Genomic DNA, 22312 nt, shown 5'->3' with positions numbered 1-22312 from the left:
CAGAAATCAAAATATTTAGATAAATTTGAAGAAACTTGTTTGACATCAGAAGTAATACTAACAAACACAATGAAAATATGAAAAATACTCAACACACCAATGTTTGTTTCCGCATTTTTAACAACACACTAAATTTTTGCGAAATTTTATGGACAGGTCACCACGACAAACAAATAAGTAGAAAAAAATAATTATGATTATTTATCCTTTACAAATAAAATACTTTTATTATTAGAGTAAAAGAATATGTAATTAACCAATATTCTTATCTGTGTGATTTGGCAGTACGCTCAAGAGCGTCCTTTTGCTTAATGGCATAGGAATTTGGGCTACCCTTGCTGGCGTTGATCAATTCGTCAGCCAAACACTCAGAAACTGTCTTGATGTTTCTGAAAGCGGCGGCACGAACACCTTGAGTGATCAAGTAGAGAGCGTTGTTAACACGTCTCATTGGGGAGACATCGACGGCTTGACGACGGACAGTACCAGCTGAACCAATACGGGTGGAATCTTCACGTGGACCAGAGTTCATGATGGCATCAACCAAAACTTGGATTGGGTTCTTGTCAGTCAAGAGGAAGATGATCTCGAAGGCCTTTTCGATGATACGGACAGCCATGATCTTCTTACCAGCGTTACGACCGAACATCATCATTGAGTTTGCAAGACGCTCAACGATTGGGCATTGGGCCTTTCTGAAACGGATCTTGTTGTAACGACCAGCAGAGTGTGGCAAGAAGACTTGCTTCTTGGTCATGATGTAATCTTGCAAGGAGATATCAGAGCATTGGACTTCTCTGAAAGACCTGTTTTTTATTAATTGTAGGTAGTAGTAAGGTTTGGTATTAATAAAAACTACTCAAATTGTTTTAAGATAAAAGTGGGTGATGCATTGCTGGTGAGATTGTATCTATAATCTCTTTTTGTATATCTTTCGTTCATTTCTTTCCATCTCTTTCATTTTCTCATTCTTTTTCTATCCTGTTTCTACTATTCCAATCAATCCTGTGTGTTGTGCTGTGTGATAGTGATATGAAACAATAACTCTACCATTTTCCAAACAAACTGACTTCAGTCATCTTATGGTGCGTGTGTGTGAAGGATATACGAAAAAGGGAGTCAATGCGTATCTCATTAGTTGGGTTTATGCACAGGAGGTCGTCTCGCTGAGAATTGAAAATTTTATTTTTTTGGATTTTTTTTTATTTTTGCACTTGTACTTTTTCGAACTTCTTTTTTCATACAAAAACAATCTTTGGTGTTGTATTTATTAATAATCAGACAGAATTTGCTTTGATCAATTTTTTAACAAACAATTTAAATTTATTTATTATATTCTTTATTAATTTAACATTTAATAGATCATGATAAATGTATATTTTAATAGATCAGCTATTAGTTTTTTTTTTATACAGAATCATAGAACGATACAATATTCGTTTATCTGAGTTTTTAAATGAATATTATAATCTATATTTATTTGTTTTGATATATCTAATTTAACAAGTAGATTAAACCATTGTGATCCTATCTTTATTATAGTACATCACCATTATCATTTGCATAGTTAAATTACACATGTTTTATTAGACTTGAATTCAAGTATGACAAACAGCAACTTTAACATTAGATTATCCTTTGTTTTAATATGATAATGTTAAAAAAACAATTATATTTATCATTTTATTATTTTTCGATTATTATTATTTTATTGTATGGTACATTTACAACATCTTTTTTCTTCATCTTCACCAGTTTCCTCGTTTACGGATTTCTTTTTACCACTGACGAGACCAACATTGCTCTCTTCGTTTTCATCGTCGTATTCGGTTGGATTTGGCATTTCAGTTGGATACACTGATTTGAGTGATCGTTGTGAACTGTGTGGTGATGATGGTGTTGATGATGTTGGTGATGGGTTGGCAGGTGATGATACAGTGTGTGTCGGTTGAATCAACGGCATACTATTGGCCGACGAGTTCAAATTACTCTTACTACTAATAATTGGTGCACTTGGCATCACAATAGTATTCTCTGACAATCCAAACTTGGCAAAGTATCTCGATTCAGAACTAGACATCTCATTCGATCCGATTCTACGAGTAACTTTTGGTGATTGTTGTTGATTACCATGATTCGATTGTTGATTATCATTATTACTATTACTATTGTTATTGTTATTATTAATAAATTGTTGTTGTTGTTGTTGAGTTTGTTGAGAATCTGGATCCATTGGAACGGAACGTAATGACTTGACACGTCTGGAACGATTGGAAAACAGTGATTCTGAAGTTGGCATTTCCTCGGGTTTCTTCTCCTCTTCGACTGGGAGTTGCGCGCCACTCGCCACTACTATCGCCTTGAGCCAACGTTCCTTGTCGGTATCGGAATCGGCGGCGACAGCAAAGTTTCTACGTAGTGCAGTCATAATCATGAAAGCGTTCGCCTTGGTGATCGACGACGGGTTGACATCGAGTTTGGCGCCGTCCAGTGGGAGAGTACCGGTTGGCGTAATCGATGGTTGTTTCTCATCGCCGTTGTTCAGCTTGCAATAATAGAGAATGTTGTTGTGCAGCAAAAAGTAACGACGTTGCCACTCCTTGTTGACCTGTCCCATCTTGTAGAGCCAACCGGTTGCCGTACACTCTGACTGTGGAATCGATGACAATTTCGCTTTGATCTTGTCACCGATGGAGAATGCCAACCTTCCAGACTCTACAAACAGTGTCTCTGGCAGCATCATCACCTCTGGCAACATAAACGATGTCTTTTGATCGGTCTTACTCTGATAGATATTTCTCCAAATGATAGCATCCTGAATCTCTTTGATAGGTGGTAACTTTGGTTTCGTCTTTGATATCTTTGTCAAAGTAACGATCCACTTGTCAAACTCCTCTGGATTCTCCACCTTTAAGTAGTATTCACGATCTTTTGTACGTAGTTGAAACTTTACCTTTTGATTTGGTTTTGGTGCACATCCAAATTCATTTAAACAAATTACACCTTGTGGTATTAATTCCTAAGATAAGAGAGAAATGAATATTAATATCGTCCAGTTGTTATTAATAATTATTATCATTGTTTTGTTTTTACTTACATTTATATCTTTATAATAGAAAAGAAATATAGATTTCAAACCAAACCAACGTTTCTTTGACATAACATTGATTTGACCATCTTTCATCATGTAACCACCAAATGTATTGTTTACTTTTGGCCAATTGTGATCGATTTCCAATATCTTATTGGTATCCAATATAGCAGCAGCGTTATTCTTTGCACAAACAAAGCAAATCGCTCTCATTTCATACAAGATAGTACTATGTGGATTAATTTCAATTGCTTTTGTAAAATGTTCACTTGCTGTTATAAATTCACCTCTATAAGATAATAATAACAACTATTAATATGATGATTATTATTATATAAACTAACTAACTAACTAACTAGCTATTATAACTTTACCTTAAGAAATCATTTGAACCTTGATCAATTAACTTGTTAATCTTATCAACTTCGGAAAGATGTAATAATTCCATTTGTATATTGTAGATCTCCTCTGATTTATCGGAGACTGCTTTCGCTTTGTCGATGAACGTTTGCGCTTTCTCCAGTTGATTGGCAGCCATCAAGACACGTGCAGCTTTCAGGTGACCGATGTAACCACGATCGTGTTGTATAATCTTACCGGCACTCTCTATCGCTTTGCCATACTGTTTCTGTGCTAGATAGCAATCGACCATCATCACATAGAGTTTCGGGTTGGTCGGGTTGTTTGTGATCGCTTCGTTCAACGCTTCCAACGCCTCGTCGTATTTCTTCTCCAACAACAGCATCTTTCCGTGATAAACACAGTCCCAAACGTTTCTATATTTGTATTGCAGCTGTAACTCGATTCTTCCTACGATTTCATCTTCGGTGTAGGCGAATTCCGACGAGTTGTTGTTGTCGTCAGAGTTGGCGGCAGCAACCGTCTTGGTGATATTGATCCATTTGGCAACGGGTTTCTGTCCCCAGAGATGCACTTCATCGATCAACGACATCTGTGCCGTTCCAATGAGAAAATCAGACTTCTCAGAGAGTGACTTCAAGACGATACGGAAACGAACGGTCGAGCATGGATCGACAACGTTGAACGTATGTGATTCATTCCACTTTGGTTCCGTCAGGTTCTCAGAGAGCTGTGTTCTAAAGACCTCTTCGGTGTTGTTCTCAAAGAAGACGGACGCAGTGATACCTACCGACGGTTGTGTAGGTGCGGCGCTACTGCTGACCACCGGTACCGACTCTGAAGACGCACCACCACGAATCGCATCACCAATCGTATTGAATCCCTGTACCACCAACGAACCTGGTACAGTGAAGATCGGTGCCAACTTTTTCACATTGTTTGTAGAGAAGTTCTGAATCGCTTGAATACCCTGAAACAAAGGTGATGACAAAGCACCTACAAACTCTTGTGCCGCTGACTTTTCTTGTTTAATAACCAAGTTTTGTGCCTGTAAAACTATAATATTATTGTTATTATAATATGATTTAAATATAGATTTAGATAAACAAAACAATTATTAATGATTAACAAATATTATTAATAGTAATATCAATATATGTATGTATTTACCAGTAACAAATAATTTTCCTTGCATGCCGTCACTCATTTTTTATTATTATTTCTATTTTATATACTCTCTCTCTCTCTATTTATATGATATACTATTACTAATAAAATATAATGTGAAATGATATATTTATATTTGTATTACATTAAACCATCAAAATAGTAGTATTATTCAATCAACAATAATATCTAAATATTAAATATAAATAGTTCTATATTATAATGATGATGATAAGATGATATTTATATATTGAATGATATCAATATTGATAAAATGAATAATAATACAAGTCGACTTTTACCAACAATAATCAGATATTTTTTTGTTACTTTAAAAACGTCACAAAATTAAAAATGAATCTTCAGAAACTGAGTAAACAATGTAAAAAAAATATTTCTTAAAAGTGATGATAGTAATAAATGTTTAACTTCTTAGTTTCTATCATATATATGTAAAATCAATTAGATATAGTTTTATTAATATTAAATAGAAACATAAGAATAACAAAACTTAAAAGTAAAAAAAAAAAAAAACAAAAACAAAAAAATTGTGCCCCAATCATATTAACCACCCATTTTTATTTTTTTTTTGGAAATTTTCTATTTGCTCTTCAAGAAAAGATACCATTTTTTATAAGATAAAAATCTTATAGTTTTTTGTTTGGTGGTAAGTAATATATTTATCTCAATTATTATCTGAACAGAATTTTGTAAAAGTGTAATATAATAATATAATTTTAACAAGACAAAGATTTATATAAAAATACATAATCAGGCGACCGATGGTTTTAAAGAGACTGAGCAGGTATTAAACCACAATGTTTATTCTAAAAACCAAAATAGTTTTTTTTATAAATAATGATGAAGTTGATTTTAATTTCATCTTATAACTTGTCCTATAATATTATAACATTAATTAAAACTTTACGATTATTTATTCATGTCACAAGATAATAATATTATGTTTATAAATTTGCCTTTTGTATTGATAAGTGTAATAGTTAATAATATAACTGATAACATAGATAGAGTTTGTTTTAGTTTAGTTTGCAAGAGATGGTTTGACAACAGAAATAAATATCTGTTGTTCAATGTTAATAACACTTTAAAAATACCAACATCATCACCATCACCAATAAACAATGATCAGCAGTCTCACAACACAACAAATACAGTAGGTTCCTATCAATCTGTATATTCGACTTCATTAGAGTTTAAAGAGATTGTTTCGATGATGATCTTAGATAATGACACTAAAATTATTAATGATTTTTACGATTTAACATTAGATCAAAGTAAGTAAGCAGTAGCCATATAAGAAATGAATTCTTACTTACATTGAATAAAAACAAAATAGAGAATCTCTTCTAATCTTTATCAATTAATATTTATATATTTATATATTTTCATAGAAACATTTTCTCAATACGGTATACTTACAACTGTTAGAGAGATTTTTATATCTGCCAAAGTAGATCTTCCTGATGATGCATTGCTCTCGTCAAACATCATAAAGATAAATGGTCTCAAAAACTTCAAAATGAAACTACCACCAACCACCAAGTTTCTACATTTCAGTGGTTCATCAATTGAAGATTTCACTAAAGATTGCTTTCCATCTGGTTTAGAGGAGCTGACCATCAGATCACTTTTAAGTAATCACCTCACTAAAGGTATGCTACCAGATGGTTTGAAGAGCATATTCTTTGGACTTCGAAAAGATCAACCAATAGAGCCAGGTGTTCTACCTTTATCTCTCAGGAGTCTAACTTTAAGCAGAGCCAAGCCCAATCAACTCGCCAAAGCTGGAGTACTTCCGCCGAATCTTGAGTCTCTACGATTTCTTGGCTTCCCACCTACAATTATAAACGAACATTATTTACCACAGACTCTCCAAACTCTTCAATTTGTACCTTCAAGTTGGATTCCTTTTATGAAATCTCTACCAAATTTAACAACTCTAATTCTAGGTTTTAGCAATGAGAATGCTTTAAACCTGTCAGATCTTCCACCAACATTGACAAGTCTAGCACTTAGTTCTAGATATCATTTGAAATCAGCATTATCACCAGCAATCAAATATCTATCGCTCTATCATTCACAAATCAATAGCGTAAATTTATATGACTTCAAAGAGATGTTTCCAGAGACAATACAATATCACCTGGAAGAGTTATCAGTCAGCAGCTTACCAGAATCAGTTTTGCCAAACCTCAAGATTGACAAACTCACCCATTCAAACTTTCCATATACAACTCTAAATATCGATCATTTGGAAGTCAAAATAATGAAAGAAGGAATCGAACAGAGAATTATCAAAGGTCGTTTGAATTTACAAACACTTCCATATGGAATCAAATATCTTAGTATCAGTTTCGAAGAACTTTTTTTCAATACAGTAACAATTCCAACATCAGTTGAAACTCTTGAAATAAGAGATAGAACTGGAACTATAAAAAAATTACCATTCTATGTGATTCCAAATTTTGTGCGAACATTAATCATTAACTTTTCATTCCAATATCCACTTTACATTCCACCAACTCTCACCAATATCATATTTAAATATTTGGGTTTGAGTAAAGATAAGTGTCATATCAGAAAGATAGATTCAAATTATTATCTATTGGTTGGCTGGCTATTTAAAGATAATTATCAAGATAAAAGAGTTGCGAAAATCATTCACAAATCAAATTTCAATCATTATTTCAGAGTATCTCAATTATTTTTAGAATAAATTCAATTTTTTTGGGGGTGTTGTGTTACTTTACCTAAAATAAGTTGTCTTTAATGTTTCAATTTTAAGTCATTTGCTTTAGGACTAAAATTTAATTTCACTAAATTTACGCAAAGAAGTTGGCTAAAATTAAAAGAGCTTATAAAAAATAACAGATGTCTAATTTTAAAATCTTACAAAAAACCCAAAGTGAAAATTTAAGTTGAATACAAATTTTTTGCAAAGACTCTAAAATAATTGTATTGTTTTTATTTTATAATTAATTTTATATGTCATAGAGATAAATATTAGAATGGGTAATTCAAACAGTCGTGCACTATTAAACCAAGAAATTAATATCAACAATATTAACAACAATAATAATAACAGTGTTAGTATCAACAATAATAATACAAATATTAACAATAATAATCCACTACTTTTATCAATTGGAGATATTAAGGAAAAACAAAGAATTATTGTTGTTGGTGGTTCAAAGGTTGGAAAGAGCTCAGCTATCAATGCTTTGTTGAGAGACGGTGTTTCCAAGAAAGATCTTGAAGGTCCAGCCAAAGTTGGTGATATTAATCTTGTGGATGGATGCACTGATAATGTTTATGCATACTACAATGGAAATCATATCCTTCTCGACACTATTGGTTTCACTGATCCAAGATTCACCATCGAACAAAAGATTTCTGGAATTTACGAAGTACTCTTTAACTATAGAATTGGATTCTCTTTAATCATTGTTGTGATGGCACACAATAGATTTAGTGAAGAAGAGAAACAACTTTTCAAACTCTATGAAACTGTCTTTGGCAAAGATTTCTATTCGAGATCATTACTATTAATTACTCATAATGATCAGCCCTCTGTTAGTGAAGAGACCTATTATAGATTGCCTCATAATCCAGCATGCTGGATTCACACAGTTGCTTCAAAAGTTTGGACCGAATCGTTTTGTAGTTGGTACATTCATCCAAGATGTGGATAATGGTATCGATAGAGGTTTCTATCCAAGAAGAGCAACTACCAAATCCAAACTTCTAAAGTTAATTTACCAGCATAGATTACAAGAATCTATGATGGAACTTAAAGTTTGTAAATTGAAACATCTCCTTGAGTGTATCGTTCGATTCTTCAATTTGAAAGGAATGACAGAGATGGATCGTATCTACTCTGCGTTCGTTAAGAATATCAAAGGTAAAGACAAGCACTTAAAGTTGTTTGGGGTATTAGATTCAATCTGTTTAGAAGAGATTACCAACGATATATTTATCACACCATGTTATCATACTTTTCATTTCGATTGCCTTAGAACATGGTTACTTAACAATTCAACTTGCCCTATCTGTAGAAAAGAGTTACTAAATTTCGTTTTGTTGGAAGAAAGAGATTCAGAAAATCAAAAAGTAGAGATTTAAAAATCGACCAAGCAGTTTTTACTTTTTTTTTTACTTTAGAATAAATAATTTTTTTGTTTTTAAGAATCCATAATTGATTATATAAAAAAAAAAAAAAAAATTTATTTTTTTACTGCAAAAATGTGCACCCGAAATCGAAATCAAATCTTTTCTCATAAGGTGTTTGTTTTTATGAAAAAAATCTGTTGGGGTAAAACTTTATTTTTATTTTATTTTATATCAAAAATAAAAGAAATAACGATAAAAATATATATATAAATAATCTTTTGTAATTATAAAAAAATAATAATAAATTATTAGAATTAGACCAGGTTTATTATTATTTTTTTTAAAAAAAAATTTAAAAAAAACTATAATTAATTTTTCAAAAAAAAAATTAAATTAAAAAAACATTGATTTAATCAAAATCATTCATAAATATAAATATCAATTTTTTCAGTAAACTTAAATTCGACTCATATAATTATAATTATTTCCTTTCACATAATAATTTATAAAACAATACAGTATTAATAATAATAATAACACAGAAAATAATATTATTTTACCAACCACACACCCAACGATAAGATATAAATTTATATCAACACTAAAGCAATCAGATCTTAATAATAGTAACAAGCAAGCAAACAAAACAATATTATAATTTTTTATTGAAAAAGTAGTACTACCTAAGGCATTAGCTTATCTATTATCTGATCTTTTAATAAATTAGTTTGTTGGAAACAAACATTACAGGTCAAGACAGACATCAGTATATATTATATATCAAATATAAAGTAAATTATATCTATGTTATAAATTGAATTGCATTTTCATTTTGTTTTGTTGGATTTTATTAACAACATCATTACCATTATCATCATAATCACTAATTATCGATCATTGTTATATGTATTTATATATGTTGTAGCTACAATAAAAAACATGTGTTATCCATTCTATTCTATACAACTCCAATTCAACTCTTAGTCAAGTCAAATAAAAATAATAAACAAATTGATGAATAAATAAATCTATATATATTACAACTATATATGAGATTCAATCAAATAAACACGTATATTAACAAGTAAGCTCACGTTACTCTCTCACGCAACTTGCTAAACAAACAATCATTTCAACAAGCACACACGCTCACACACTGGTATTGACACTCACACACACGCTCAAGTAAACACATCATAAAATATAAAATATAATAAAACAATGTATATATAGTGAGTGGGAGAAAGAGTGAGAAAGATTTAATGATAAAGATAGACATGAGTAGTAAGGAACTATATTATATTGGTTTCAAATAAATATTAAAATATAATAATAATGTTGTTGTTAGCATTTGTTTTTGTTTTTAATTCAATTCAAATCAGTAATTCAATTGAAAAATCAATTCAATTGAAATCATATCAATTAAATTTGTAGTTAATATCTAAATTAAGGTTAATATTAACCAACTAATTAATTTCAAATTAAATATAGACAGAAGAGAAGAGCAATTAGGAGTAGCAAAGAAAAGCAAAAGAAAAGAAAGGTTATTTGGTTTTTAATTTTTTTTTCAAACAAAAAACAAAAAAGTGCACAAAACAGGAGTAGTTGATCTATTTTTATGCCAACGACTACAAACCAACCAACCACACACCTCCTCTCCACAACAACTTCATCATCAATATCAACAACATCATCATCATCATCCATACCAACCATTACTTCACCTATCTAGTACTTACTTACTTACATATATAGATAAAATAACCAATAACAATAACATAATATAATAGATATTAAGAAGATCTATCTATCAAGTAAAATTTTAGTTAGTTAGTTTTTGTTGTAATAATAGTAATAATAATATTAATAGTTTTTAGATATTTTTAATTATAATTTAGTTTTTTTTTCAAAATTATAATTTGTAATAATATTTTTATAAATAATGAGTAACATAAAAAGTTTTAATGGTGTAAATAATACATCAACAAATAGCAGTAATAATAATAATAATAATAATAGTAAATTACCAACAACAACATCACAAATCAATTATTTAAAGAGTCAACATTTAACATCTACACATCATCAGAGGTCAACTTCATCACCTCCCATATCAACACCAGCACCATTACAACCACCACCTCTACTACCAATTGGTGTAGTTAATAATAATAATAATAGTAATAACAATAGTAATAACAATAATAATAATGTAAATGCATCAACAAGTGGATCGACTACACCAAGTACAACACCAACATCACCACTTTCACCGATTAATAGTATTACTAATTTCGCTAGTAACAATCCATTGAAATCATCGTATGAACAACTACGCGATACTCTGGTGGACTATGAGTTTGACGGAGAAGTCATCATCAAGGACGTCTCGGAGGAGGACGTCTTGTTTGGCGAGGAAGACACTGAGAGTTACGATGAGTCATACGAGGACGATGAAGACGAAGGCAACGGCGTGGTTCCAGACGATTCCAGCAGTACAAACAGCAGTATCATCGAGGAGGAAGAAGAGGAGTTGAAATCACCTTCGACAGGCCGCGCCTACAGCTACACAATCGCCTCTGCAAAACCTGAAGTGGAACTGAGCAACAGTCCAAGCAACAATAACAACAACAGCGGTAGTGCAATAAATAGATCATCGATTATACTAAGTAGACACGAACGTTCGGAATCAACAATCATTCACCCCGATATCAAACCTCCAACGATCAATATCAACACGGTTGGAAGTGCCAGTGGCAGTGGCGCGCAAGTCGTCGCTCGCGTTACATCGACAGGCTCACTCAAATCACCGAGCAAACAGAAAGATTCTTCAAATGCAACAGGATCACTAAAGTCCAACGAGAAGGCAACTCAATTCAAAGAAACAATCTCATCGGAATACAAAAAGATGTTGGACAACCCCGAGGAATTTAGAGCACAGAAATTAAAACAAAGAAAATCGAAATTTTTTACAAAAGAAGGTAAGCAAAGCAAAGAATCAATCAATCTCTATTTATATTCTTTTATTAATCATCATCATCATCATCATCATCTTTCATTATTATATATTTTTAGATATTGCTAATTTTCATCCATCATCTGGTACTCAAATGAAATCGAAATTTTACAAACAGTTTATTGAAGAAAAGTTGTCGGCTATTCACGACAATGTAGAAAAATATAAATCAGATTTAATTAAAAACTATAGTATAGAGTTGACAACAACAAGAAGTAGTGGTCCGATTTCATTTAATAATTTAACTGTAAAACCTGCAGCTCAACTTGTAAGTTTTATTTATTTTCATAATATTTATATTAGAATTAGTTTATTAATAATATATCTGTTTATTTTCTTTATTTATTTCTATAGAAACCAAAAGAAGTTACAAAAGATAGAAAAATACAAAGAAATAGAAGTTATAGTCAACCTATAGATATGAGTACAGCACCAAAGACACCGATGGGTATGACTCTGGAGGCTGTTATTTCACGTGAAAATAATAGAGATGCAACCAACAGAAAGATACCATTGTTAGTTACAAAGTGTATTGACTTTTTATGGGTTGATAAAGGTATTTATATTTAAAATTAATTAATTTTTATATATAAGTTATTAATGTTTCAAATCATTTCTATAGCTTTAGATACAGAAGGTCTATTTAGAGTTGGTGGAAATCAATCGGAAGTTGAAACTTTGATGAAATCATTGCTCCAACATGGATTCGATATACCGGCGGATTGTTGTGTTCACGTAGTTTCTAGCACACTTAAAAAGTTTTTAAGACAACTATCGGTGCCTGTATTTACATTTAAATATCATAATGATTTTATAAAGACACAAAGTAAGTATAACTATTATTATAGATACAAATATATTGGAATAATAATATTAATCGAATATCTTATTGTTTAGAATTAAATGATAATGAGAAATCAGGTGCTATTAAACAGTTGGTTTTGGGATTACCAGAGTATAATCAATGTTTAATCAAAGAGTTGATGAGATTTTTGGTGGATGTAACCAAGCATAGTTCAAGCAATATGATGCACGCGCACAATTTAGGTTTGATGTTTGGTCCGAGTCTGATGAAATCACCAGAGGAAAACGTATTGTCTATAATGTTGGATTCAAGTAGTCAGGTTATCACTCATATACTAGAGAATTATAATCAAATTTTCGATTGACCGCACCAAATAATAATAATAATAATAATAATTTAATCAAATCATAACAACAACAACAAATCAACTATTATATATATATATTTTGTATTTACTATAAAACTTAATAGGCTATAAACTTCAACAATAGTCCATTAAATTGTTTTGGTGTGGAAACTCTCAAAATTAAATTAGGTTAATAAATTTGGAATTTCATATCACTTTATAAAAAAGAATTTAGCTTTGAACAAAATCTCTTTGATTTTATTTTGTTTAGAAAACAACAAGATAGCTTGGTTTAAGGTCTGAATTCATGGACTCCTTTGTTGAAATCATGGGGTGGAGGATTATTCGGTACATACACTAGAGGTGGGGTTATTGGTTTCCAAGAACTACCTGGCTATATAAACAAAAAAGAAATTATTAGTTATACATGTATTTTAATATTTTTGTTTAAAATTATATAAATAAAATAATATTAATAATTTTACTTTTTGAACTGGGTCTCTGCCTTTTTGTTTTGCTATCCAATGAGAATAATTGTTAGTCAATTGGTTTATAAAATATTTAAAGAAAGTTCTTACTTGTCATTAATTTTATTTGTTATCAATGATTCTGATTTGTTTAAGATTTTAAGAAATGAACTTTAAAGTTTTTTTTTTTAGAAATTAACCGAAACATGTTTGACATTTGGCGAATCGAGATGTCAAAAAATGGGTTTATAATAATATCTAAAATTTTGATCAAAATTATATTTTGTTTTCTTTTAAGATTTTTTTTAGGTTGGATTACTCAGATTTTTTAAAAGTTACAATTGATAAGTGATTATGAAATTTACAACAAAAATAGATCTAAACAGATCACACCACAAATGAATAATAAATTTAAAAACTAATTCTAATTTAGAATTAAAAGGATGTTAACTTATTAATTATAATAATAATAATTAACATAAATGGTTTATTGGATATTGAAGTATGATTAGACATTAAGATTTAAGATACATTCTATTCTTATTTAGAATAATGAGAATTATCTATTGCTTGGAGTCAGAGTTGGATTGAAGGTAGCTTTTGATAAGTAAATAGTCACAAGCGGTAGCACCACCAACCAGAGCTAGAGTTGTCTTTGGATTTTGTCTTGCTAAAGTGAATACTTTAACTTGGAGTTGTCTTAAACTATTGGCGGCAAGCATTTTATTAATTTTGAATTGGATTGGGTAATTTAGTTTGAATTGATATTTGATATTTTGATGAAAGTTAGGAGAATGATAAGTTTCCTATTTATATTATTTGGAAAGTCAAAAAAAGTTCAATATCCTGGTTTGTCATTGATATTATTTGAAAATAGATCAGTTAGGAAAGTTGAACTTCATCTTTTATCAATCTAATAAACATAATGATTCCGATCTAATTAAATCATTTTGTACCCTGGGCATTTTTAATAGATTACTATTAATTGTAACCCCTCCTGTTTTGGTAAAATTGCAAATTTTTATTAATGAAAAAAAAAAACTTTACCTGGTCATTTTTTAAGTAAGTAATTAAATAAAACTATGACATAATTTATACTAAAATTAACATGTTCTATCTTAGAACAAAGAATAGATTTATTTATTTATTAAAATTAATTAACTTTAATTATTTTAATTTTTTCTTTAATTTATCAAAAAAATTTCTTACAAAAAAAACCAAGAATTTTTAGTTGTTTCTTTTCAAAAAAAAACAAAAATAACACTGTTTGTTTATGATGGTGATTAATTTAAAAGGAATAAAAGAATGATCACATATTTATATAATTATATAAAACAATGATTGATCAATTACCATTAATAGTTATCAAAAAAATAGTTGTTAGTTATGATCTCTCAGTGGTAGATAGTATTTGTTTTATTCATATATGAAAATAGATCAAAATACTTGTTGTTCAACCCAAATGAGTTAAGAGTAAGAGATTACAGTAGATCGTCTTTGAAATCCTATAGATCGATCTTTGAATCATCATTATTACTTCGCACCAATCGATCATTCCAATATGCAAATACTCTTGAAATCAATGCAATCGATCCTGTCACCCACCACATTTTAAATGAAGAAATAAATAAAAATGATCAAGATTATATTGGTATGTTTAAATTTACATGTTAAATGGTAATATAAAATTGAATCTAATCAAAAATAAATAAAAATAAAACAACCAAATTTATACATTATATTTATTTTAGTACTAGCAAATTTTAAAGATGCTTATCAAGATATCGTTGATCTATTAAACAATGATAGGAATATTACGAACATGCTTTCGATGTATATTTTTATGGTAGATCACTTGTTGAACTTGCCAATTTCCCGATTGTCAAGATGGATCTATCAAGAGCAGATGGTAATATGTTAGCTAATGGAACACTTCCCAATACTTTAGAGAAACTGTATCTTTCCAATTTTTTGGATGAACCTCTCAAGGTTGGAGTGTTACCAAACAGCTTGAAAGAACTTCGCTTCGGATCGATATATTCACAACCTCTAACGGTTGGAGTATTTCCTGAACGTTTGGAATGCGTTTCAATCAACGATTTAACCAACCAATTGCCGATCACCTATTTCCAAATTCACTGAAACGATTAGAGTTTGGAAGTAATTTCCAACAGGCATTCAATAGACAAGCACAATTTCCCACCAATCTCAGACATCTTGTATTCCAAGGTAATATATACCACAGATTGGAGTATCTTCCAGCTACTCTTACTCACTTGAACTTGGGACCAAGACAAGTCGATGTAATAATGCTACACACACCAGACCTCGATCAAACACCCATTCTCAAAGTATTGATAAACTATCCAGCTAGTTCTATAAGTAAGCTACCAACGTCAGTTGAAACTCTCACACTCTATTGACGTGAGAATGAAATTGGCTATATTCCTATGGTTCCACCGACGGTTACCAAACTTAGTTTCAGCGGTCCTCTCAACAATGATGGTAAATGTGTCATTCCTTTAACTGTTAAAACACTTTCCTTCAGTCGATTCTCTACGAATTCAGTCGTACTAGATTCATCGATACTTCGGAATGGACTTAGAGTGCTACATTTGGGCAAGCATCTAAAAGGTATCAATTTAAAGCCGAATCAACTACCAAATACTCTCGAAGAGCTATACTTTCACAGCGGTTACCTTGGCAAATTGAAAAAGAATGTCTTTCCTCATTCTTTGGAAATTCTCTCCGTTGATTGTGAACACTATCAAGACGCAATCGAACCAGATGTACTTCCGCCACAGCTCAGAGAGTTGTATTTGCTACTGAAAGAAGATATACCGTTAAGAGCAAAATCATTACCAGCATCTCTCAAACTATTGAAACTCTCCAATTCATATTGTACAAAGCTACCTTTTAATTCGATTCCTATGACCAATACCACTAAAAATAACAAAAATAACAATAATAACAATTACAATAACATTATTGATAATATACATTTAACAATAGAGGTTGGAACTGAATTCTTTTCAACAAATAGATTGGAAACACTGCCATATGGTATTAAAACTGTTATTATTAATAATATTAATGTAAAATCTACACTTAGAAGAATTGGAAACAATAGTTTTATATCAATCAATTTCAATCAAGGTGGAATCATCAACTCAACTGAACAACTACAAAAATTGATACAGTAATCTTAATGAAAGAGATATTACAAATAATTAATGAAAAACTAAATACAAAACAACAGTTTTAGATAAAAAAAAACAGCCACAACCACTATCATTGAAAAAAATTTAACAATTGTTGTGAGTGGCATGGCAAAAGTGATCACAATTATTTGGTTTTTTTTTTCACGAAAATGGCTATAGATAATAATAATAGTAATAGTTATAAAATAGTTCATTTATCACATTTATTATTGAATAATATTACTAGATATCTTGATAATGTAGATAATATTAGATTCTCATTTGTTTGTAAAAGATGGTATCATGAAAGAGAATCTTATTTGTTCTTTACTAGTGGTGCTGATGATGATCTTCACTTTTATAAAGAAGTTCAACTAAAGTCATTTAAAGCAATTAAAATACATAATAATCTAAAATATAAAACATTAATTATATTTAATAAAAACAGTCACTTTAATAGGCACGACAAATCACCGTATCAAATAACAATCGGTATGTATATTTGTTTGTTTAAATTATTACTACTTTTAAATATATATATTGAAATGACTTATTAATAGATTAAATTTGTATATATATAGATCGATTTTTAGAGGGAAGTGTTACCTACAATGATATTGATCAAGTACATTTAAAGTTATCTCAGGGTAGTATGGATATTTCAAAGTTCAAAGATCAACTTGAGAGATTAGCAGTGAAAAAGTTGGCTCTTCCCTCGAGAATTCAACGTTTTACACATGGTAGTTTACCATCGAATTTGAAAGAGCTTAGATTATTTAATTATCAGTTCCCTTTGGAGAGTGGAGATCTTCCTTCTTCGTTAAAGTTTCTATCTTTAGATGATTATTCATCATCATTGTCTGTTGGTTCACTACCGCCACAACTTGAACACCTACATTTTACAACCAATACAAATGAAATAGAATTGGCAAATGATAGTGTACTGCCAAGAACATTGACAACAATAGAGAACTGTCCTTCTCAATGGTTCAAGTTTCTAAGAAATCTACCATCGCTTACAACTCTTACCTCGGATTGCAACATACCGTTTGGCTATTTGGAAGCAGGTGATCTTCCACAGTCATTGACAAGATTGGAACTACATAAGTCAACTACCAAATTTAAGCCTGGAGTAATACCATCTTCGATTAAACATCTATTTCTAAATACATTGAATCTGTCTTCAGAGGTGTTACCAAAAGATGCACACTTTGATTATCTTGGATTTTCTGATACTACATCACCTATTCTTCCTGGTCAATTACCACCAAACATCAAAGAGCTTGAAATATTTAAATATAGTAAACGTCTTGTTCCTGGATCACTGCCATTTGGAATCGTAACATTGAAATTTCCCTGTCTAGATGCCACGTTTCTCATTGAAGGAGTGATTCCATCCTCCACCAAAACACTTCAACTTTTTAATTACAACACCCTCCAGCACACTCCATTTGACATTGCATCGATACCAAACTCAGTTGAACACCTAATTCTTGGCACTGATGAAGTGGACGTAGATCTCCCAAATCTTCCAGATTCCATCAAAACATTAGAATGTAGAAAACACCATCTCAAGAAATACAATATTGAATCACTCAAACCATCGATCACAACTATCAAGATAAGAGGTGTTAATGCTACTCATTTCTATCGAATTGATCCAAGTTTTTTTATCGCAAGAACACCATCAGATTTCATATTGATCAAATCAACAGATTGTAATAATATTGTAGAAAAAGTATCTTCTAACTATAAATAAAAGTTATATAACTCTAAATTAGGGGAATATTATTTTTTTGCACACCTCCGAATGATTTGATGTTCGTTTTTAAATCGCAAATATTTTTTGTAAAAAATCGAATGTTTATAATTGAATTTACTTGGAACGTTCAATATTGCAGTATTCAACCTCGACATACAATACTTACTATCGTGTTTACTTAAAATGTGATGATTTAACTTCTTATTACATAAAGGACATACCTTTCCTTCTGCTTTAAAGTTTTCCTCTATTAAACTACGTCTTTTCATTAAGCTTTTATCAATATAATTATCCATCTGAAAAAAAATAAGCGCGAAATATACAATATTGGAATAATTGTTTTTTTTTTTGCAGAAAACAAAAGTTTTGTATGGTGTGAAAAAATATTAGATCATGTTTTGTTTTTTCAAAATGGAAATAGATAATAATAATAGTTATAAAATAGTTTATTTATCACATTTGTTATTAAATAATATTACTAGATATCTTGATACTCTAAATAAAATTAGATTCTCTTTTGTTTGTAAAAGATGGTATCATGAAAGAAAATCTTATTTGATCTTTAGTGCTGATGATGATGATGATAAAGGACTTGGTTTTCTTAAACTAGTTGGTCTAAAGTCATTTAAATCAATACGAATGCATTATGATTTTCGTATTTTAAAAAATAGAACTTTATATGTAGTTAATAGTCCAAGATCTAATTGTATAACAATCGGTATGTTTGTTTATTCAAACAATCCACTATTTTTATTTTATAATGAAATGTGTTATTAATGGATTAAATAAACCTGTAGATACATTTTTAAGCTATAATCACTTTTATAATATTACTCAAATAGATATATATCTGGAGAATATCGATATTTCAAAGCTAAAAGATCAACTTGAGAGATCAAAAGTAAAAAAGTTGGTTCTTTCCTCGAGTATTCAAAATTTGATGCCAGGTAGTTTACCATCGGATTTGACAGAACTTACACTGAGTAACTATCAGTTCCCTTTGGAGAGTGGAGATCTTCCTTCTTCGTTAAAGTATCTATCTTTAGATGATTATTCATCATCATTCTCGGTTGGTTCTCTACCGCCACAACTTGAACAAATGCATTTTAAAACAGCTCTTAGAAATTTAGAGTTGGCAAATGATAGTGTACTGCCAAGAACATTGACAACAATAGAGAACTGTCCATTTCATTGGTTCAAGTTTCTAAGAAATCTACCATTGCTCACAACGATTATCTCGGATTGCAATATACCATTTTGGTATTTGGAAGCAGGTGATCTTCCACAGTCATTGACAAGATTGGATATCCTTTTCTCTACTAAATTTAATCCTGGAGTAATACCATCTTCGATTAAACATTTATTTCTTTATTCAGTGGATCTATCTTCAGAGGTATTACCAAGAGATGCACACTTTGATTATCTTGGATTGTGTGATACTACTTCACCTATTCTTCCTGGTCAATTACCACCAAACATCAAAGAGTTCGATTTATTAAGATATAATAAAAATCTTGTTTCTGGATCACTGCCATTTGGAATCGTATCATTAAATCTTCCAAGTGTAGACTCCAAGTTTCTTGTTGAAGGAGTGATTCCATCCTCCACCAAAACACTTCAACTTTTTAATCACAAGTCAAAAACCTATTTCGACTCATTTAATATTCTTTCGATACCAATCTCAGTTGAACACCTAATTCTTGGTAACGATAAAGTGGATATAGATCTTCCAAATCTTCCAGATTCCATCAAAACATTAGAATGTAGAAAACACCATCTCAAGAAATACAATATTGAATCACTCAAACCATCGATCACAACTATCAAGATTAGAGGTGTTAATGCTGCTCATTTCTATCGTATTGATCCAATTTATTTTATCGCAAGATCATCATCATATTTCATATTGGTCCAATCAAAAGATTGTAATAATATTGTAAAAAAATTATTCAAAAAAAATTATGAAAACGATGAAATAGATTTAATAGATGACAGTGTACTGCCAAGAACATTGACAACGATAGAGAACTTCCTTCTCAATGGTTCAAGTTTCTAAGAAATCTACCATCTCTTACAACTATTGTCTCGGATTGTAATATACCGTTTGGCTATTTGGAAGCAGATGATCTTCCACAGTCATTGACAAGATTGGAACTACGTCAGTCAGATACCAAATTTAAGCCTGGAGTAATACCATCTTCGATTAAACATTTATTCTAAATACATTGGATCTGTCTTCCGATGTTTTACCAAGAGATGCACAATACGATTTTCTCAGATTGTCCAATACTACATCACCTACTCTTCCTGGTCAATTACCACCAAACAACTTGAATTATTACAATATAATCAATGTCTTGTTCCTGAATCACTGCCATTTGGAATCATAACATTGAAACTTCCAAGTCTAGACGCCAAACATCTTGATAAAGGAGTGATTCCATCCTCCACCAAAACACTTCAACTTTTTAATCACGAGTCAAAAACCTACAAAAACGGTGCATTTAATATTCTATCGATACCAAACTCAGTTTAATACCTAGAACTTGGAGACGATGAAATAGTTGGTATAAATCTTCCAGATTCTGTCAAAACATTAGAATGTACAATACACCATCTCAAGAAATACAATATTGAATCACTCAAGCCATCGATCACAACCATCAAAGTTAAAGGTGTTAGTGTTACTCGTTGGAGTTGAAACTTTGTGTTAAATAAATAAAAGTTTTTTGTCGATATCATTAGACTCGCAACATGTAATATATCATAAAGATAGATAAATAAATAATAATAGTAATCATCTTGTTAACTCCTGATTTTAACAAAGAATTTGAATTCAATTAACTTGTTTATTACCAATCTAATAAAATATTATTAGGATATACTGTTTTTAAACTATTACATAACAAACAATAACATCAAAGTATAAAATTTATTAAATAAAGTTTGCAAAAATTTTTAAAACCTTTTTTGATTTACTTTTTTTTTTTTTTTGTTTAAATTAGATAAATAATTAATAGATTTAACTTTAATAAAAGTTTACATATTTATACATAATATAAAAGATGGGTAGTGATTATGATAATCTTAGAAACTATATACTTGGTGATGGTCAAGATGATTCGTCAACTTTGAAAGCACCAGAAGGTCAAGTCAGACTCGAAATTACACACTCTGTATTGACTGCCGACCTACTTGGTGCTAACAATTGGAAGAACTTTCAATTAGATCAAACTATTTCACAATTTAAAGAAAAAGTAAGATTTAACTAGTCAATTTGTTGTTTGATTAATAGTTTGATGTATTGTAATTAATGTTTATTATTTTTATTATTTAGTTACATAGATTCGTTGGTACAGATGTTAAATATATGAAATTACAACTTAGAGAAGCGGATAAATCAACTGTTATTGTAGAGACACTCGATTCAGACGATCAACAATTGCTTTCTGGTATTGAACAGATCAAGAGTGGTTTGAATATTCATATTATTGATAACGATCCAAATTCATTCGTTGCCACCCTACAAGACACTGAGAGTACTCCACACGTTAAGATGTCAGATGCTGAATACGATCAACGTGAAGGTACCTATAGAAAATGGAAACAAGAACAAGAGAAAACTGCAACTGCAACATCAACAACAAGTAAATCGAATGCTAATTTAGATGATAATGTCGAACCTGTTGATATTAAGGTAGGACAACGTTGTATGATTATATCCGATAGTGCAGGACGTATTGGTACTGTTGCATATATCGGAAAGGTCGATGGTGCTGCCGCTGGCTATTGGATCGGAATTGCACTTGACTTCCCACAAGGCAAGAACGATGGATCACTCAAAGGTAAACGCTACTTTGAATGTCAAGGTACAAACTATGGTTGTTTCGTACGTGCAAAACATATTCAAATAGGTGATTATCCTGAAGAAGAAGAAATATAAATAAAATTATTTATTTATTTATTT

The 22312-nt window shown here is 30.5% G+C and overlaps 10 protein-coding genes across 10 annotated transcripts; 7 read left to right on the top strand and 3 right to left on the bottom strand.

The window, feature by feature from the left end:
- Positions 1–265: 265 nt before the first annotated feature.
- On the bottom strand, positions 266–942 carry rps5 (40S ribosomal protein S5; the record flags this gene model as incomplete). Its single annotated transcript, XM_020572328.1, has 2 exons — positions 266–806; positions 860–942. The coding sequence occupies 2 exons, from the start codon at positions 940–942 to the stop codon at positions 266–268; spliced, it is 624 nt and encodes a 207-aa protein (XP_020438186.1).
- Positions 943–1708: 766 nt separating this feature from the next.
- Positions 1709–4658, bottom strand: PPL_01316 (uncharacterized protein; the record flags this gene model as incomplete). Its single annotated transcript, XM_020572327.1, has 4 exons — positions 1709–3019; positions 3098–3380; positions 3466–4507; positions 4622–4658. 4 exons carry the CDS (start codon positions 4656–4658, stop codon positions 1709–1711), a joined length of 2673 nt encoding a protein of 890 aa, XP_020438185.1.
- A 900-nt stretch (positions 4659–5558) lies between these two features.
- Positions 5559–7355, top strand: PPL_01315 (uncharacterized protein; the record flags this gene model as incomplete). Its single annotated transcript, XM_020572326.1, has 2 exons — positions 5559–5913; positions 6031–7355. The coding sequence occupies 2 exons, from the start codon at positions 5559–5561 to the stop codon at positions 7353–7355; spliced, it is 1680 nt and encodes a 559-aa protein (XP_020438184.1).
- Positions 7356–7647: 292 nt separating this feature from the next.
- On the top strand, positions 7648–8761 carry PPL_01314 (uncharacterized protein; the record flags this gene model as incomplete). Its single annotated transcript, XM_020572325.1, has 3 exons — positions 7648–8299; positions 8322–8540; positions 8592–8761. The coding sequence occupies 3 exons, from the start codon at positions 7648–7650 to the stop codon at positions 8759–8761; spliced, it is 1041 nt and encodes a 346-aa protein (XP_020438183.1).
- A 1930-nt stretch (positions 8762–10691) lies between these two features.
- Positions 10692–12934, top strand: gacH (Rho GTPase-activating protein; the record flags this gene model as incomplete). Its single annotated transcript, XM_020572324.1, has 5 exons — positions 10692–11730; positions 11825–12033; positions 12120–12321; positions 12388–12591; positions 12663–12934. 5 exons carry the CDS (start codon positions 10692–10694, stop codon positions 12932–12934), a joined length of 1926 nt encoding a protein of 641 aa, XP_020438182.1.
- A 1012-nt stretch (positions 12935–13946) lies between these two features.
- Positions 13947–14105, bottom strand: PPL_01312 (uncharacterized protein; the record flags this gene model as incomplete). Its single annotated transcript, XM_020572323.1, has 1 exon — positions 13947–14105. The coding sequence occupies one exon, from the start codon at positions 14103–14105 to the stop codon at positions 13947–13949; it is 159 nt and encodes a 52-aa protein (XP_020438181.1).
- Positions 14106–14720: 615 nt separating this feature from the next.
- Positions 14721–16586, top strand: PPL_01311 (uncharacterized protein; the record flags this gene model as incomplete). Its single annotated transcript, XM_020572322.1, has 6 exons — positions 14721–14783; positions 14851–15034; positions 15135–15169; positions 15193–15338; positions 15629–15778; positions 15869–16586. The coding sequence occupies 6 exons, from the start codon at positions 14721–14723 to the stop codon at positions 16584–16586; spliced, it is 1296 nt and encodes a 431-aa protein (XP_020438180.1).
- Positions 16587–16753: 167 nt separating this feature from the next.
- On the top strand, positions 16754–18633 carry PPL_01310 (uncharacterized protein; the record flags this gene model as incomplete). Its single annotated transcript, XM_020572321.1, has 3 exons — positions 16754–17075; positions 17165–18247; positions 18560–18633. 3 exons carry the CDS (start codon positions 16754–16756, stop codon positions 18631–18633), a joined length of 1479 nt encoding a protein of 492 aa, XP_020438179.1.
- A 123-nt stretch (positions 18634–18756) lies between these two features.
- PPL_01309 (uncharacterized protein) lies at positions 18757–20565 on the top strand (the record flags this gene model as incomplete). Its single annotated transcript, XM_020572320.1, has 3 exons — positions 18757–19063; positions 19227–20281; positions 20341–20565. The coding sequence occupies 3 exons, from the start codon at positions 18757–18759 to the stop codon at positions 20563–20565; spliced, it is 1587 nt and encodes a 528-aa protein (XP_020438178.1).
- An 845-nt stretch (positions 20566–21410) lies between these two features.
- tbcB (tubulin-folding cofactor B) lies at positions 21411–22288 on the top strand (the record flags this gene model as incomplete). Its single annotated transcript, XM_020572319.1, has 2 exons — positions 21411–21602; positions 21683–22288. The coding sequence occupies 2 exons, from the start codon at positions 21411–21413 to the stop codon at positions 22286–22288; spliced, it is 798 nt and encodes a 265-aa protein (XP_020438177.1).
- Between the last annotated feature and the right edge of the window lie 24 nt (positions 22289–22312).

Source organism: Heterostelium album, assembly GCF_000004825.1.
Source record: "Heterostelium album PN500 unplaced genomic scaffold PPL_contig1, whole genome shotgun sequence".
NCBI classification, from domain to species: Eukaryota; Evosea; class Eumycetozoa; order Acytosteliales; family Acytosteliaceae; genus Heterostelium; species Heterostelium album.
The sequence above is the reverse complement of the archived record's forward strand: the minus strand, read 5'-3'. Positions and strand labels throughout refer to the sequence as shown.